Source organism: Pseudophryne corroboree, chromosome 5, assembly GCF_028390025.1.
Source record: "Pseudophryne corroboree isolate aPseCor3 chromosome 5, aPseCor3.hap2, whole genome shotgun sequence".
NCBI classification, from domain to species: domain Eukaryota; kingdom Metazoa; phylum Chordata; class Amphibia; order Anura; family Myobatrachidae; genus Pseudophryne; species Pseudophryne corroboree.
Window position 1 is genome coordinate 492,148,944 of NC_086448.1, and position 15,550 is coordinate 492,164,493.

The following is a 15,550-nucleotide window of genomic DNA, read 5'->3' on the forward strand; positions in this document are numbered from 1 at the left end:
CTCCAGCCGTCCTGGAATTATATATATATATATATATATATATATATATATATATATATATATATTTTCAGGGCCCTGACAACGTCTAGCAACTTGGAGTCCTCCAAGTCCCTAGTAGCCGCAGGCACCACAATAGGTTGTTTCAGGTGAAACGCTGACACCACCTTAGGAAGAAACTGGGGACGAGTCCGCAGTTCTGCCCTGTCCGAATGGAAAATCAAATATGGGCTTTTGTAAGACAAAGCCGCCAATTTTGACAATCGCCTGGCCGAGGCCAGGGCCAACAGCATGGTCACTTTCCATGTGAGATATTTCAAATCCACAGATTTGAGTGGTTCAAACCAATATGATTTGAGGAATCCCAACACTACGTTGAGATCCCACGGTGCCACTGGAGGCACACAAGGGCTGTATATGCAATACTCCCTTGACAAACGTCTGGACTTCAGGAACTGAAGCCAATTCTTTCTGGAAGAAAATCTATAGGGCCGAAACTTGAACCTTAATGGACCCCAATTTGAGGCTCATAGACACTCCTGTTTTCAGGAAGTGCAGAAATCGACCTAGTTGAAATTTTTTCGTGGGGCCTTCCTGGCCTCACCCACGCAACATATTTTTACCACATGTGGTGATAACGTTGTGCGGTCACCTCCTTCCTGGCTTTGACCAGGGTAGGTATGACCTCTTCCGGAATGCCTTTTCCCTTAGGATCCGGCGTTCAAACCGCCATGCCGTCAAACGCAGTCGCGGTAAGTCTTGGAACAGACAAGGTCCCTGCTGGAGCAGGTCCTTTCTTAAAGGCCGATGCCACGATTCCTCTTGGAACAGACATGGTACTTGCTGAAAGCAAATCCCTTCTTAGCTCCCGAGGCCATTAGTCCTCTGTGAGCATCTCTTGAAGTTCCGGTTACCAAGTCCCTCTTGGCCAATCCAGAGCCACGAGTATAGTTCTTACTCCTCTATGTCTTATAATTCTCAATACCTTGGTTATGAGAAGCAGAGGAGGGAACACATACACCGACTGTTACACCCACGGTGTTACTAGGACGTCCACAGCTATCGCCTGAAGGTCTCGTGACCTGGCGCAATACCTGTCCCATTTTTTGTTCGGGCGGGACGCCATCATGTCCACCTTTGGTCTTTCCCAACGGTTCACAATCATGCGGAAAACTTCCCGATGAAGTTCCCACTCTCCCGGGTGGAGGTCGTGCCTGCTGAGGAAGTCTGCTTCCCAGTCGTCCACTCCCGGAATGAACACTGCTGACAGTGCTATCACATGATTTTCCGCCTAGCGAAAAATCCTTGCAGTTTTGCCACTGCCCTCCTGCTTCTTGTGCCGCCCTTTCTGTTTACGTGGGCGACTGCCGTGATGTTATCCCACTGGATCAATACCGGCTGACCTTGAAGCAGAGGTCTTGCTAAGCTTAGAGCATTATAAATTTGCTCTTAGCTCCAGTATATTTATGTGGAGAGAATTCTCCAGACTTGATCACACTCCTTGTGTGACTGCTCCCCAGCCTCTCAGGCTGGACTCCGTGGTCACCAGCATCCAATCCTGAATGCCGAATCTGCGGCCCTCTAGAAGATGAGCACTCTGTAATCACCACAGGAGAGACACCCTTGTCCTTGGATATAGGGTTATCCGCTGATGCATCTGAAGATGCGATCCGGACCATTTGTCCAGCAGATCCCACTGAAGAGTTCTTGCGTGAAATCTGCCGAATGGAAGCGCTTCGTAATAAGCCACCATTTTTACCAGGACTCTTGTGCAATGATGCACTGACACTTTTCCTGGTTTTAAGAGGATCCCGATTAGCTCGGATAACTCCCTGGCTTTCTCCTCTGGGAGAAACACCTTTTCCTGGACTGTGTCCAGAATCATCCCTAGGACCAGCAGACGTGTCGTCGGAACAACTGCGGTTTTGGAATATTTAGAATCCACCCGTGCTGTCGTAGAACTACTTGAGATAGTGCTACTCCGACCTCCAACTGTTCTCTGGACCTTGTTCTTATCAGGAGGTCGTCCATTTTCTTTGAAGACGAATCCTCCTTTCGGTCATTACCTTGGTAAGGACCCGGGGTGCCTTGGACAATCCAACGGCATCGTCTTGAAACTGATAGTGACAGTTCTGTACCACGAACCTGAGGTACCCTTGGTGAGAAAAGGCAAATTTTGGGACATGGAGGTAAGCATCCCTGATGTCCCGGGACACCATATAGTCCCCTTGTTCTTTGCTATCACTGCTCTGAGTGACTCCATCTGGATTTGAACCCTTGCAAGTGTTCAAATTTTTCAGATTTAGAATAGGTCTCACCTAGCCTTCAGTACCACCATATAGTGTGGAGTAATACCCCTTTCCTTGTTGTCGGAGGGGTAATTTTATTATCACCTGCTGGGAATACAGCTTGTGAATTGTTTTCAATACTGCCTCCCTGTCGGAGGGAGACATTGGTACAGCAGACTACAGGAACCTGCGAGGGGGGAAACCTCTCGACATTCCAATCTGTACCCCTTGGATACTACTTGTAGGATCCAGGGGTCCTGTACGGTCCCAGCGTCATGCTGAGAACTTGGTAGAAGCGGTGGAGGGCTTCTGTTCCTGGGAATGGGCTGCCTGCTGCAGTCTTCTTCCCTTTCCTCTATCCCTGGGCAGATATGACTCTTATAGGGACGAAAGGACTGAGGCTGAAAAGACGGTGTCTTTTTCTGCAGAGATGTGACTTAGGGTAAAAAACGGTGGATTTTCCAGCAGTTGCCCTGGCCACCAGGTCCCATGGACCGACCCCAAATAACTCCTCCCCTTTATACGGCAATACATCTTTGTGCCGTTTGGAATCTGCATCACCTGACCACTGTCGTGTCCATAAACATCTTCTTGCAGATATGGACATCGCATTTACTCTTGATGCCAGAGTGCAAATATCCCTCTGCGCATCTCGCATATATAGAAATGCATCCTTTAAATGCTCTATAGTCAATAAAATACTGTCCCTGTCAAAGGTATCAATATTTTTAGTCAGGGAATCCGACCAAGCCACCTCAGCTCTGCACATCCAGGCTGAGGCGATCGCTGGTCGCAGTATAACACCAGCATGTGTGTGTATACTTTTTAGGATATTTTTCAGCCTCCTATCAGCTGGCTCCTTAAGTACGGCCCTATTCGTAGATGGACTGCCACTTGTTCTGATAAGCGTGTGAGCGCCTTATCCACCCTGAGGGGTGTTTCCCACCGCGCCTTAACTTCTGGCGGGAAAGGGTATACCGCCAATAATTTTCTATCGGGGGAAACCCACGCATCATCACACACTTCATTTAATTTATCTGATTCAGGAAAAACTACAGGTAGTTTTTTCACCTCACACATAATACCCTTTTTTGTGGTACTTGGAGTATCAGAAATATGTAACACCTCCTTCATTGCCCTTAACGTGTGGCCCTAAAAGAAAATACGTTTGTTTCTTCACCGTCGACACTGAAATCAGTGTCCGTGTCTGGGTCTGTGTCGACCGACTGAGGTAAATGGGCATTTTACAGCCCCTGACGGTGTTTGAGGCGCCTGGACAGATACTAATTTGTTCGCCGGCCCTCTCATGTCGTCAACCGGCTTGCAGCGTGTTGACATTGTCACGTAATTTCCATAAATAAGCCATCCATTCCGGTGTCGACTCCCTAGAGAGTGACATCACCATTACAGGCAATTTGCTCCGCCTCCTCACCAATATTTTCCTCATACATGTCGACACACACGTACCGACATACAGCACACACATAGGGAATGCTCTGATAGAGGACAGGACCCACTAGCCCTTTGGGGAGACAGAGGGAGAGTTTGCCAGCACACACCAAAACGCTATAATTATCCAGGGACAACCTTTATATAAGTGTTCCTTTTATAGCATTTTAATATATATACATATCGCCAAATCAGTGCCCCCCCTCTCTGTTTTAACCCTGTTTCTGTAGTGCAGTGCAGGGGAGATCATGGGAGCCTTCCCACCAGCCTTTCTGTGAGGGAAAATGGCGCTGTGTGCTGAGGAGAATAGGCCCCGCCCCCTTTTCGGCGGGCTTCTTCTCCGGAGTTTTAGATATCTGGCAGGGGTTAAATACATCCATATAGCCTCAAGGGCTATATGTGATGTATTTTTCGCCATACAGGTATTATACATTGCTGCCCAGGGCGCCCCCCCCCCAGCGCCCTGCACCCTCCGTGACCGCTGTGTGAAGTGTGCTGACAACAATGGCGCACAGCTGCAGTGCTGTGCGCTACCTGATGAAGACTGAGAGTCTTCTGCCGCCTGGTTCCGGACCTCTTCATCTTCAGCATCTGCAAGGGGGGTCGGCGGCGCGGCTCCGGGACGAACCCCAGGGCGAGCCCTGTGTTCCGACTCCATCTGGAGCTATGTCCAGTAGCCTAAGAATCCAATCCATCCTGCACGCAGGTGAGTTGAAAATCTCTCCCCTAAGTCCCTCGATGCAGTGAGCCTGTTGCCAGCAGGACTCACTGAAAATAAAGAACCTAAAAACTTTTTCTAAGCAACTCTTTAAGAGAGCCACCTAGATTGCACCCTTCTCGGCCGGGCACAAAAACCTAACTGAGGCTTGGAGGAGGGTCATAGGGGGAGGAGCCAGTACACACCATGTGATCCTAAAAGCTTGCTTTTGTGCCCTGTCTCCTGCGGAGCCGCTATTCCCCCATGGTCCTGACGGAGTCCCCAGCATCCACTAGGACGTTAGAGAAATTTACAATTAATGGCGGGGTATAAACATATTCACTGACTCCGCAGCCCATATGTGTCTAACATGCCAAACATAGAAGTATATATTGCTGCCCAGGGCGCCCCCCCCCCTGCGCCCTGCACCCATCAGTGCCTGCCGTGTGTGTAACGTGTGGGAGCAATGGCGCGCAGCGTTACCGCTGCACGCTTACCTCAGTGAAGATCTGAAGTCTTCTGCCGCCTTAGAAGTCTTCTTTCTTCTTATACTCACCCGGCTTCTATCTTCCGGCTCTGCGAGGAGGACGGCGGCGCGGCTCTGAGACGAACGGCAGGGGGAGACCTGCGTTCTGATCCCTCTGGAGCTAATGGTGTCCAGTAGCCTAAGAAGCAGAGCCTATCATTTAAGTAGGTCTGCTTCTCTCCCCTCAGTCCCACGATGCAGGGAGCCTGTTGCCAGCAGTGCTCCCTGAAAATAAAAAACCTAACAAAATTCTTTTATCAGAGAAACTCAGTAGAGCTCCCCTGTATAGCACCCATTCTCCTCTGGGCACAGAATCTAACTGAGGTCTGGAGGAGGGGCATAGAGGGAGGAGCCAGTGCACACCCATACTAAAAGTTCTTTAGAGTGCCCATATCTCCTGCGGAGCCTGTCTATACCCCATGGTCCTTACGGAGTCCCCAGCATCCTCTAGGACGTAAGAGAAATAACAAGACATATGTTACAATCAAGCAAATCAGCCAGTGGATGTACAATAGATGGTAGTTTATGGTATCTTACCTGCTACGCTCATAACTTCCATGCCGTGGAGGGGTCCTTCCACGAGAGGGTGTCCTACTGTATTCGTGCTCTGATCTACGTCGACTACTATCTTGCCTTCTTGCCCGATCAGGGCTCCTGCCTCGATCTCTTCGCTCTCCATGTTTTTCAGAGCGGTGCCTGTCACCGTGACTGTATTCTCTGCGACGGTGAGCATCATAGTGTTTTCCCCTATCTGGCGTTCTGCGATCACTCTGGGGTTTATCTGTCTGGTACTGACCATGACTTGTGTGTCTATAGTGGCTGCTGCCTTGAAAAGAAGTTGAATTTTGCTGGTAGTTATTAAAGCTGGGCACTGGCTGAGGAGGAGGAATTGGTGGAGGGAAGGTCTGTGGTGGATATCCAGATGGATATACTGGCTGATAGCCCACATGAGGCAGTGGAGGAGGCATCATAGGTGGTGGTGGCATTAGTGGAGGCACCATATAAGGATAGGTGCTTTGTGCAGTAGGTGCGCCAGCAGATGGAGGGGGGACGGGAGGAAAACAAGGTGGAATTGGGTAACTCTGCCGTACAGGATAGGTCGGCCTGGGAAGACATTGGTTTACTGTACTTTGTGTTGGTGGAGTAACAGGTGGCGGATAACACATGTAATCAGGCCTTGGAGGCATGTACCCAGTATTTGGCAGGCTAGAAAAAGTGGGCGGTGGAGTACTTTGTGTATCATAGCAGTACTGCCCAGAAGATTGCTGCAACTGTGTAGGCCTTACATTTTGTGGACTATATGTCTGCACTGGAGCTCCAGAGCCTCCACGAGCTTCTCTCCCAGTAGGTAAAGACATTATCTAAAAAAAATTTTTTTTTTATTATTTTTAAACTTACAACCATCAACTGTCATACAAATGAATACATAAATTAAAAAAAAAACAACAACAACAACAACAACAACAACAACAACAACAGAACAGTTTAAGATAACACAAACTGCTTTGGGGACACTTACAAAAACTAGTAAATGAAGAGAAGAAAAGCACCTGCTCGGCGCAACCAGAATCTAGGATTAGACGAATGCATATTAGAAAATAAAATCAAAGGTCTGCCTGTTTGCAGTGAGCAACTGTGCCTGGATGACTTTGCTCCACCAGGCGACCATATATTTTTGTTCATGGACTTTGAAAATTAGGGATTTCTTCTTACCGTCAGTAATTGCCTGTTGTTGACTCCAACCATTATCAGTGGGTGGGTAACTTCCTGCCACCACCAGGCTCCTAACTGGTAACTGGAATTACTTCTTTCAGGCTCCTACCACCTACACCTGGAACCAACTACTTATGGGTATGTGTGGACATGCTGCGGCAACACTTCCTGGGTACTGTCAGCTAATTTCCACTGGTCCCTCACCATGGACCAATTTGAGACTGAGTAGCTGGCAGAAGAAGGATTGCGCTTGGAGACACTGGGACCAGTTGGAGAGACTGGGATTTTTTTCTTTTACCCAGTTTTAAAGATTACCAAATCCACCAATCTGTGCCCAGACATTTTTAAAAGATTTGCAGATCATTTCCTGCAACTACAGATCTGCAAATCTTGAAAGGCTCATCAGTTTACTAGAAACAGCCTGCTGATTTTTCCCATATACTAGCAATCTACACTACAATTTAACAATCCAAATCCGTTGTCGGTCTAAATACAATACATTGCAGATTTATTTGAACAATCATCTTCATATTGCCTCAGTTGATTGCTCATGTGTGGGGACATTATTCTATGAATTATAAATAGGATATACAGCAATCTGATGAGCAGGATCTTCTAATAGAGGAAAAATCTAGGAAAGGCTAGAGTGGGAGAATCTGGATAAGCAACATGGTAGACCTCACTCGAATTCAGTGTATATCCAGTTAAAGATTAGCGGTTTCTCAATTGGTGTGCAGTACCTAGAGTGGCTGCAGCCATTGCTGAACACCCAGAACTATAATTCCTTTCGAAGAATGTACATCATTTAGAGATACTATGGAATGGAGAATAGAAAAGGTGACATTTCTTTTGCTGTCTTTTTAAGATCAGGTATGGTTACAGCCTTGGGGTTAAGAACAACGAGTTTTATGGTAAGAACTTACCTTTGTTAAAACTCTTTCTTCGAGGTACACTGGGCTCCACAAGGATAGACATAGGGGTGTAGAGTAGGATCTTGATCCGAGGCACCAACAGGCTCAAAAGCTTTGACTGTTCCCAAGATGCATAGCGCCGCCTCCTCTTTAACCCCGCCTCCCTGCACAGGAGCTCAGTTTTTAGTACAGATGAGCGGGTTCAGTTCCTCGGGATCCGAACCCCCCCGAAATTCACCTATTTTAGACAGTTCCGAGGCAGCCTCGGATCTTCCCGCCTTGCTCGGTTAACCAGAAAGCGCCCGAACGTCATCATCCCGCTGTCGGATTCTCTCGAGATTTGTATTCTATAAGAGGAGCCGCGCGTCGCCGCCATTTTCACTCGTGCTTTGTAGATTGAACGGAGAGGACGTGGCTGCGTTCTCTCCCTGAAAAGCTCCGTAATCTGTGCTCAGTGTGCTGAAAATATCTGTGCTCAGTGTGCTGAAAATATCTACGTTCTCTGCCTGAAAACGCTCCATATATGTGCTCTGTGTGCTGCAAATATCTGATCAGTGTGCTGCATTGTGGGGACTGGGGACCACCAGTATATAATATATACTTTTCTATAGCTTCTATACTGCTTGTCAGGACACATGGTCACAGTTACACTGATCTGTACTGATATATACAGTAATATATATACTTTTCTATAGCCTCTATACTGCTTGTCAGGACACATGGTCACAGGTACACTGCTCTGTACTGATATATAAAATAATTTTAAATCATTTCTATAGCTTCTATACTGCTTGTCAGGACACACATGTGTCACAGTTACACCGCTCTGTACTACTACTGATATACAGTAATATATATACTTTTCTATAGCTTCTATACGGCTTGTCAGGGCACATGTGTCACAGTTACACTGTTCTGTACTGATATATACAATAATTTTAAATCATTTTCTATAGCTTCTATACTGCTTGTCAGGACACATGTGTCACAGTTACACTGCTCTGTACTGATCTATACAATAATATATATACTATTCTATAGCTTCTATACTGCTTGTCAAGACACACATGTGTCACAGTTACACCGCTCTGTACTACTACGGATATACAGTAACATATATACTTTTCTATAGCTTCTATACTACCTGACAGGACACATGGGTCACAGTTACACCGCTCTGTACTGATATATACAATAATATATATACTTTTCTATAGCTTCTATAGTGCTTGTCAGGACACATGGTCACAGTTACACTGCTCTGTACCGATATATAAAATAATTTGAAATCATTTTCTATAGCTTCTATACTGCTTGTCAGGACACACATGTGTCACAGTTACACCGCTCTGTACTACTACTGATATACAGTATATGATATGTGGAGGGTAAAATAGGGAAAGATCAAGATCCACTTCCACCTTGTGCTGAAGCTGCTGCCACTAGTCATGGCCGAGACGATGAAATGCCATCAACGTCGTCCGCCAAGGCTGATGTCAATGTCATAGTAGAGAGCATGTAAAATCCAAAAAACAAAAGTTCAGTAAAATGACCCAAAAATCTAAATTAAAAGCGTCTGATGAGAAGTGTAAACTTGCCAATATGCCATTTACGACACGGAGTGGCAAGGAACGGCTGAGGGCCCTGGCCTATGTTCATGGCTAGTGGTTCAGCTTCACATGAGGATGGAAGCACTCGTCCTCCAGCTAGAAAAATGAAAAAGACTTAAGCTGGCAAAAGCACAGCAAAGAACTGTACGTTCTTCTAAATCACAAATCCCCAAGGAGAGTCTAATTGTGTCGGTTGCGATGCATGACCTTCCCAACACTGGACGGGAAGAGGTGGCGCCTTCCACCATTTGCACGCCCCCTGCAAGTGTTGGAAGGAGCACCCGCAGTCCAGTTCCTGATAGTCAAATTGAAGATGTCACTGTTGAAGTACACCAGGATGAGGATATGGATGTTGCGGACGCTGAGGAAATTGACAAGGAGGATTCTGATGGTGAGGTGGTTTGTTTAAGTCAGGCACCGAGGGAGACACCTGTTGTCCGTGGGACGAATATGGCCATTGACATGCCTGGTCAAATTACAAAAAAAAAAATATCACCTCTTCGGTGTGGAATTATTTCAACAGAAATGCGGACAACAGGTGTCAAGCCGTGTGTTGCCTTTGACAAGCTGTAATAAGTAGGGGTAAGGACTTTAACCACCTAGGAACATCCTCCCTTATATGTCACCTGGAGCGCATTGATCAGTCATTGACAAGTTCAAAAACTTTGGGTGACAGCGGAAGCAGTCCACTGACAACTAAATGCCTTCCTCTTGTACCCAAGCTCCTGCAAACCACACCACCAACTCCCTCAGTGTCAATTTCCTCCTTAGACAGGAACGCCAATAGTACTGCAGGTCAGGTCACTGGCAAGTCTGACGAGTCCTCTCCTAACTGGGATTCCTCCGATGGATCCTTGAGTGTAACGCCTACTGCTGCTGGCACTGCTGTTGTTGCTGGGAGTCGATCGTCATCCCAGAGGGGAAGTCGGAAGACCACTTGTACTACTTCCAGTAAGCAACTGACTGTCCAACAGTCCTTTGCGAGGAAGATGAATTATCACAGCAGTCATCCTGTTGCAAAGCGGATAACTCAGGTCATGGCAGCTGCGGTGGTGTTAAACGTGTGTCCGGTATCCACCGTTAATTCACAGGGAATTAGAGAATTGCTTGAGGTACCGTGTCCCCGGTACCAAATACCATCTAGGTTCCATTTCTCTAGGCAGGCGATACAGAGAATGTACACAGACGTCAGAAAAAGAGTCACCAGTGTCCTAAAAAATGCAGTTGCACCCAATGTCCAATAAACCACGGACATGTGGACAAGTGGAGCAGGGCAGACTCAGGACTATATGACTGTGACAGCCCACTGGGTAGATGTATTGCCTCCCGCAGCAAGAACAGCAGCGGCGGCACCAGTAGCAGCATCTCGCAAACGCCAACTCGTTCCTAGGCAGGCTATGCGTTGTATCACCGCTTTCCATAAGAGTAACACAGCTGACAACCTCTTACGGAAAATGAGGAACATCATCGCAGAATGGCTTAAACCAATTGGACTCTCCTGGGGATTTGTGACATCGGACAACGCCACCGATATTGCGCGTGCATTACATGTGGGCAAATTTCAACACGTCCCATGTTTTGCCCATACATTGAATTTGGTGGTGCAGAATTTTTTTTAAAAACGACAGGGGCGTGCAAGAGATGCCGTCGGTGGCCCGAAGAATTGCGGACCACTTTCGGCATTCGGCCACCGCGCGCCGAAGACTGGAGCACCAGCAAACACTCCTGCACCTGCCCCGCCATCATCTGAAGCAAGAGGTGGTAACGAGGTGGAATTCAACCCTCTATATTCTTCAGAGGATTGAGAAGCAGCAAAAGGCCATTCAAGCCTATACATCTGCCTACGATATAAACAAAGGAGGGGGAATGCACCTGACTCAAGCTCAGTGGAGAATGATTTCAACGTTGTGCAAGGTTCTGCAACCCTTTCAACTTGCCACACGTGAAGTCAGTTCAGACACTGCCAGCCTGAGTCAGGTCATTCCCCTCATCAGGCTTTTGCCGAAGAAGCTGGAGACATTGAAGGAGGAGCTAAAACGGAGCGATTCCGCTAGGCATGTGGGACTTGTGGATGGAGCTCTTAATTCGCTTAACCAGGATTCATGGGTGGTCAATCTGTTGAAATCAGAGCACTATATTTTGGCCACCGTGCTCGATCCTAGGTTTAAAGCCTACGTTGTATCTCTCTTTCCGGCAGACAAAAGTGTGCAGAGGTGCAAAGACCTGCTGGTGAGACACTTGTCAAGTCAAGCAGAACGTGAGCCGACAACAGCTCCTCCTTCACATTCTCCCGCAACTGGGGCTACGAGGAAAAGGCTAAGAATTCCGAGCCCACCCGCTGGCGGTGAAGCAGGGCAGTTTCGGAGCGAGTGCTGACATCTGGTCCGGACTGAAGGACCTGCCAACGATTACTGACATGTCGTCTACTGTCACTGCATATGATTCTGTCACCATTGAAAGAATGGTGGAGGATTATATGAGTGACCACATCCAAGTAGGCACGTCAGACAGTCCGTACGTATACTAGCAGGAAAAAGAGGCAATTTGGAGGCCCTTGCACAAACTGGCTTTATTTTACCTAAGTTGCCCCCCCTCCAGTGTGTACTCCGAAAGAGTGTTTAGTGCAGTCGGTCACCTTGTCAGCAATCGGCGTACGAGGTTACTTCCAGAAAATGTGGAGAAGATGATGTTCATCAAAATGAATTATAATTAATTCCTCTGTGGAGACATTCACCAGCAATTGCCTCCAGAAAGTACACAGGGACCTGAGATGGTGGATTCCAGTGGGGACGAAGTAATAATCTGTGAGGAGGGGGATGTACACAGTGAAAGGGGTGAGGAATCGGACATCTTGCCTCTGTAGAGCCAGTTTGTGCAAGGAGAGATTAATTGCTTCTTTTTTGCTGGGGGCCCAAACCAACCAGTCATTTCAGCCACAGTCGTGTGGCAGACCCTGTCACTGAAATGATGGGTTTGTTAAAGTGTGCATGTCCTGTTTATACAACATAAGGGTGGGTGGGAGGGCCCAAGGACAATTCCATCTTGCACCTCTTTTTTTTTTTTTTTTTATCTCTGCATCATGTGATGTTTGGGGATAATTTTTTTTAAGTGCCATCCTGTCTGACACTGCAGTGCCACTCCTAGATGGGCCAGGTGTTTGTGCCGACCACTTGGGTCGCTTAGCTTAGTCATCCAGCGACCTCAGTGCAAATTTTAGGACTAAAAAGAATATTGTGAGGTGTTCAGAATAGACTGGAAATGAGTGGAAATTATGGTTATTGAGGTTAATAATACTATGGGATCAAAATGACCCCCAAATTCTATGATTTAAGCTGTTTTTAAGGGGTTTTTTTGAAGAAAAAAAAAACCACCCGAATCCAAAACACACCCGAATGCGACAAAAAATTTCAGGGAGGTTTTGCCAAAACGCGTCCGAATCCAAAACACGCCCGCGGAACCGAATCCAAAACCAAAACACAAAGCCCGAAAAATGTCCGGTGCACATCTCTAGTTTTTAGTTAACCAGCCCAACGCAGTAGCAGGAAAAGAGACGACAACGGTAGGTAGCCACATACACCACACTCTCACGACAGGAGAAGTGTCAGCGGCTAATGCCATACCAACCCACAGAAGCTAAGTGCGTCAGGGTGGGCGCCTTGTGGAGCCCAGTGTACCTCGCAGAAAGAGTTTTAACAAAGGTAAGTTCTTACCATAAAACTAGTTTTCTGCTGCGGGGTACACTGGGCTCCACAAGGATAGACATAAGGAACTGCTTTAGGACATCCTCTATGGGAGGGGACGCACTGTAGCGGGCACAAGAACCCGGCGTCCAAAGAAAGCATCCAGGGAAGCGGCAGTATCGAAGGCATAGAACCTTATGAACGTGTTCACGGAGGACCACGTAGCCGCCTTGCACAATTGTTCAAGGGTCGCACCACGGCGGGCCGCCAAAGAAGGTCCAACAGACCGAGTAGGATGGGCCGTAATGTGAGCAGGAGCTGACAGACCAGCCCTCACATAAGCATGTGCAATCACCATTCTAATCCATCTGGCCAAAGTCTGCTTGTGAGCAGGCCAGCCCCGTTTGTTAAACCCAAACAGAATGAAGAGAGAATCAGATTTCCTAACAGAAGCAGTTCTCTTCACATAGATACGGAGAGCCCGTACCACATCCAAAGACCGCTCTTTGGCAGACAGATCAGGAGAGACAAAGGCCGGTACCACAATCTCCTGATTAAGGTGGAACGAAGAAACCACCTTAGGCAAATAACCGGGACGAGTCCTAAGAACCGTCTGGTCACGGTGAAATATCAGATATTTGGAACTACAGGACGGTTCTGAATTAAATGCTTGGCCAGGTTCAATGCATTGAAGACCGCCCGCAATTCCAGAATGTTGATCGAGAGAGATTCCTCCTTACTACACAATGCGCCAGGTAGAGGACGTTATTATACACAATGCGCCAGGTAGAGCACGTTATTATACACAATGCGCCAGGTAGAGCACGTTATTATACACAATGCGCCAGGTAGAGCACCTTATTATACACAATGCGCCAGGTAGAGCACCTTATTATACACAATGCGCCAGGTAGAGCACCTTATTATACACAATGCGCCAGGTAGAGCATGTTATTATACACAATGCGCCAGGTAGAGCACGTTATTATACACAATGCGCCAGGTAGAGCACGTTATTTTACACAATGCTCCCTTGGTAGAGCACGTTATGCACAATGCGCCCGGTAGAGCACGTTATGCACAATGCGCCCGGTAGAGCACGTTATACACAATGCGCCCGGTAGAGCACGTTATACACATTGCGCCAGGTAGAGCACTGAGGCACACTGTGCCAGGTAGAGCACTGAGGCACATTGCACCAGGTAGAGCACTGAGGCACATTGCACCAACCACTTATGACCTCCAGTCTCCCCCCCCCCCCCCACCCCCAGTGTCACGTGACACCTTCAGCAAGACCATTCACCAACGACCACATGCAGCCTACTGCAGCCCGGGCACACATGCCGCCGGGGGGTGGGGGGTACAAGTAGGCCTGACAGAGAACATTTAAAGCTCTGAGATAAACCATAGCAAAGTAAAAAAAAATATTAACCATAAGCCGAGTAATATTCAGAGAATAAAACATTAGCAAAGTATTAAGAAAATATCCAGAAACGGCCGCCGGGACTCACATTTAGAAGATGAGTAGGTCCCACAGGACGCGCTCATCTGAATATGTGTTTGCATGAGTAAGCCAGTCAGCGGAACGCAGGTGGTGACTGGCTGTTTCCTCAGCCAATCACCTCCTGTAGTCTCCAGCCAATCACAGCCTGCAGTGTCTCCCGCCAGTCCGCCTGCTTTGAATCCTGCTCACCTATGCCCGCTGACAGCATATGAATCTATGCTGCAGCGCTGACAGACTGACCCTGCTCATCCAGCTCCACCTCCTCCCCGCTGCAGCCCAGTACCAAGAGACTGTCCACGCATACCAGAATCAGCCTCTGGAGGGGGCGAGAATGGAATTGAGCATACTCCACCATGTCGAATGCTGATACCATGAGGCCCAGCACCTGCATCGCCGAATGTATCGACACTTGCGGACGAGAAAGGAAGCAACGAATCCTGTCATGAAGCTTCAGGACTTTCTCCTGAGACAAGAACAACCGCTGGTTGTGAGTGTGCAATAGCGCTCCCAGGTGCACCATGCTCTGAGCAGGGACCAGGGAGGATTTCTTCCAGTTGATGAGCCACCCGTGGGCTTGTAGAAACCGGACAGTCATATCCAGATGACGTAGAAGAAGTTCTGGGGAATTTTCCAGGATTAACAAGTCGTCCAGCTACGGCAGTATCCTGACCCCTTGACGGCGGAGTACCACCGTCATCACCGCCATAACTTTGGTGAAGACTCGCGGAGCCGTAGTTAAACCAAAAGGTAACGCCCAAAACTGGTAATGGAGGTTGCCAATTGCAAACCTCAGGTATTGCTGATGTGACGCAGCTATAGGAATATGCAGGTAAGCATCCTGTATGTCCAGGGAGACCATGTAGTCCCCAGGTTCCAAGGCCAGAACTATAGAGTGAAGGGTTTCCATACGGAACTTGGAAACTTTCACAAACCTGTTCAATGCCTTGAGGTTGAGAATGGGCCGGGAGGACCCATTCGGTTTCGGGACTAGAAACAGCGGAGAATAGTAACCCCTGCCCCTCTGAGCAAGAGGCACCTGTACTACGACTCCTGTATCCAGGAGGGTCTGTACCACCGAATGTAGAGTGTTTGCCTTTGTCTGTTCCAACGGGACGTCTGTCAGGCAAAATCGATGAGGGGGGACGGTTTTTGAAGGCTATGGCGTAACCTCGAGT

The 15,550-nt window shown here is 47.8% G+C and overlaps 1 protein-coding gene across 2 annotated transcripts in view; it reads right to left on the reverse strand.

The window, feature by feature from the left end:
• DROSHA (drosha ribonuclease III) overlaps positions 1–15,550 on the reverse strand; it is a 604,359-nt gene that overhangs the window by 560,261 nt on the left and 28,548 nt on the right. For both annotated transcript variants that reach the window (XM_063922973.1, XM_063922974.1), the window contains exon 2: positions 5,495–6,318. In XM_063922973.1, the coding sequence (XP_063779043.1) occupies positions 5,495–6,315 (821 nt within the window). In that variant the 5' untranslated portion in view covers positions 6,316–6,318. The remainder of the gene's footprint in view (positions 1–5,494; positions 6,319–15,550) is intronic.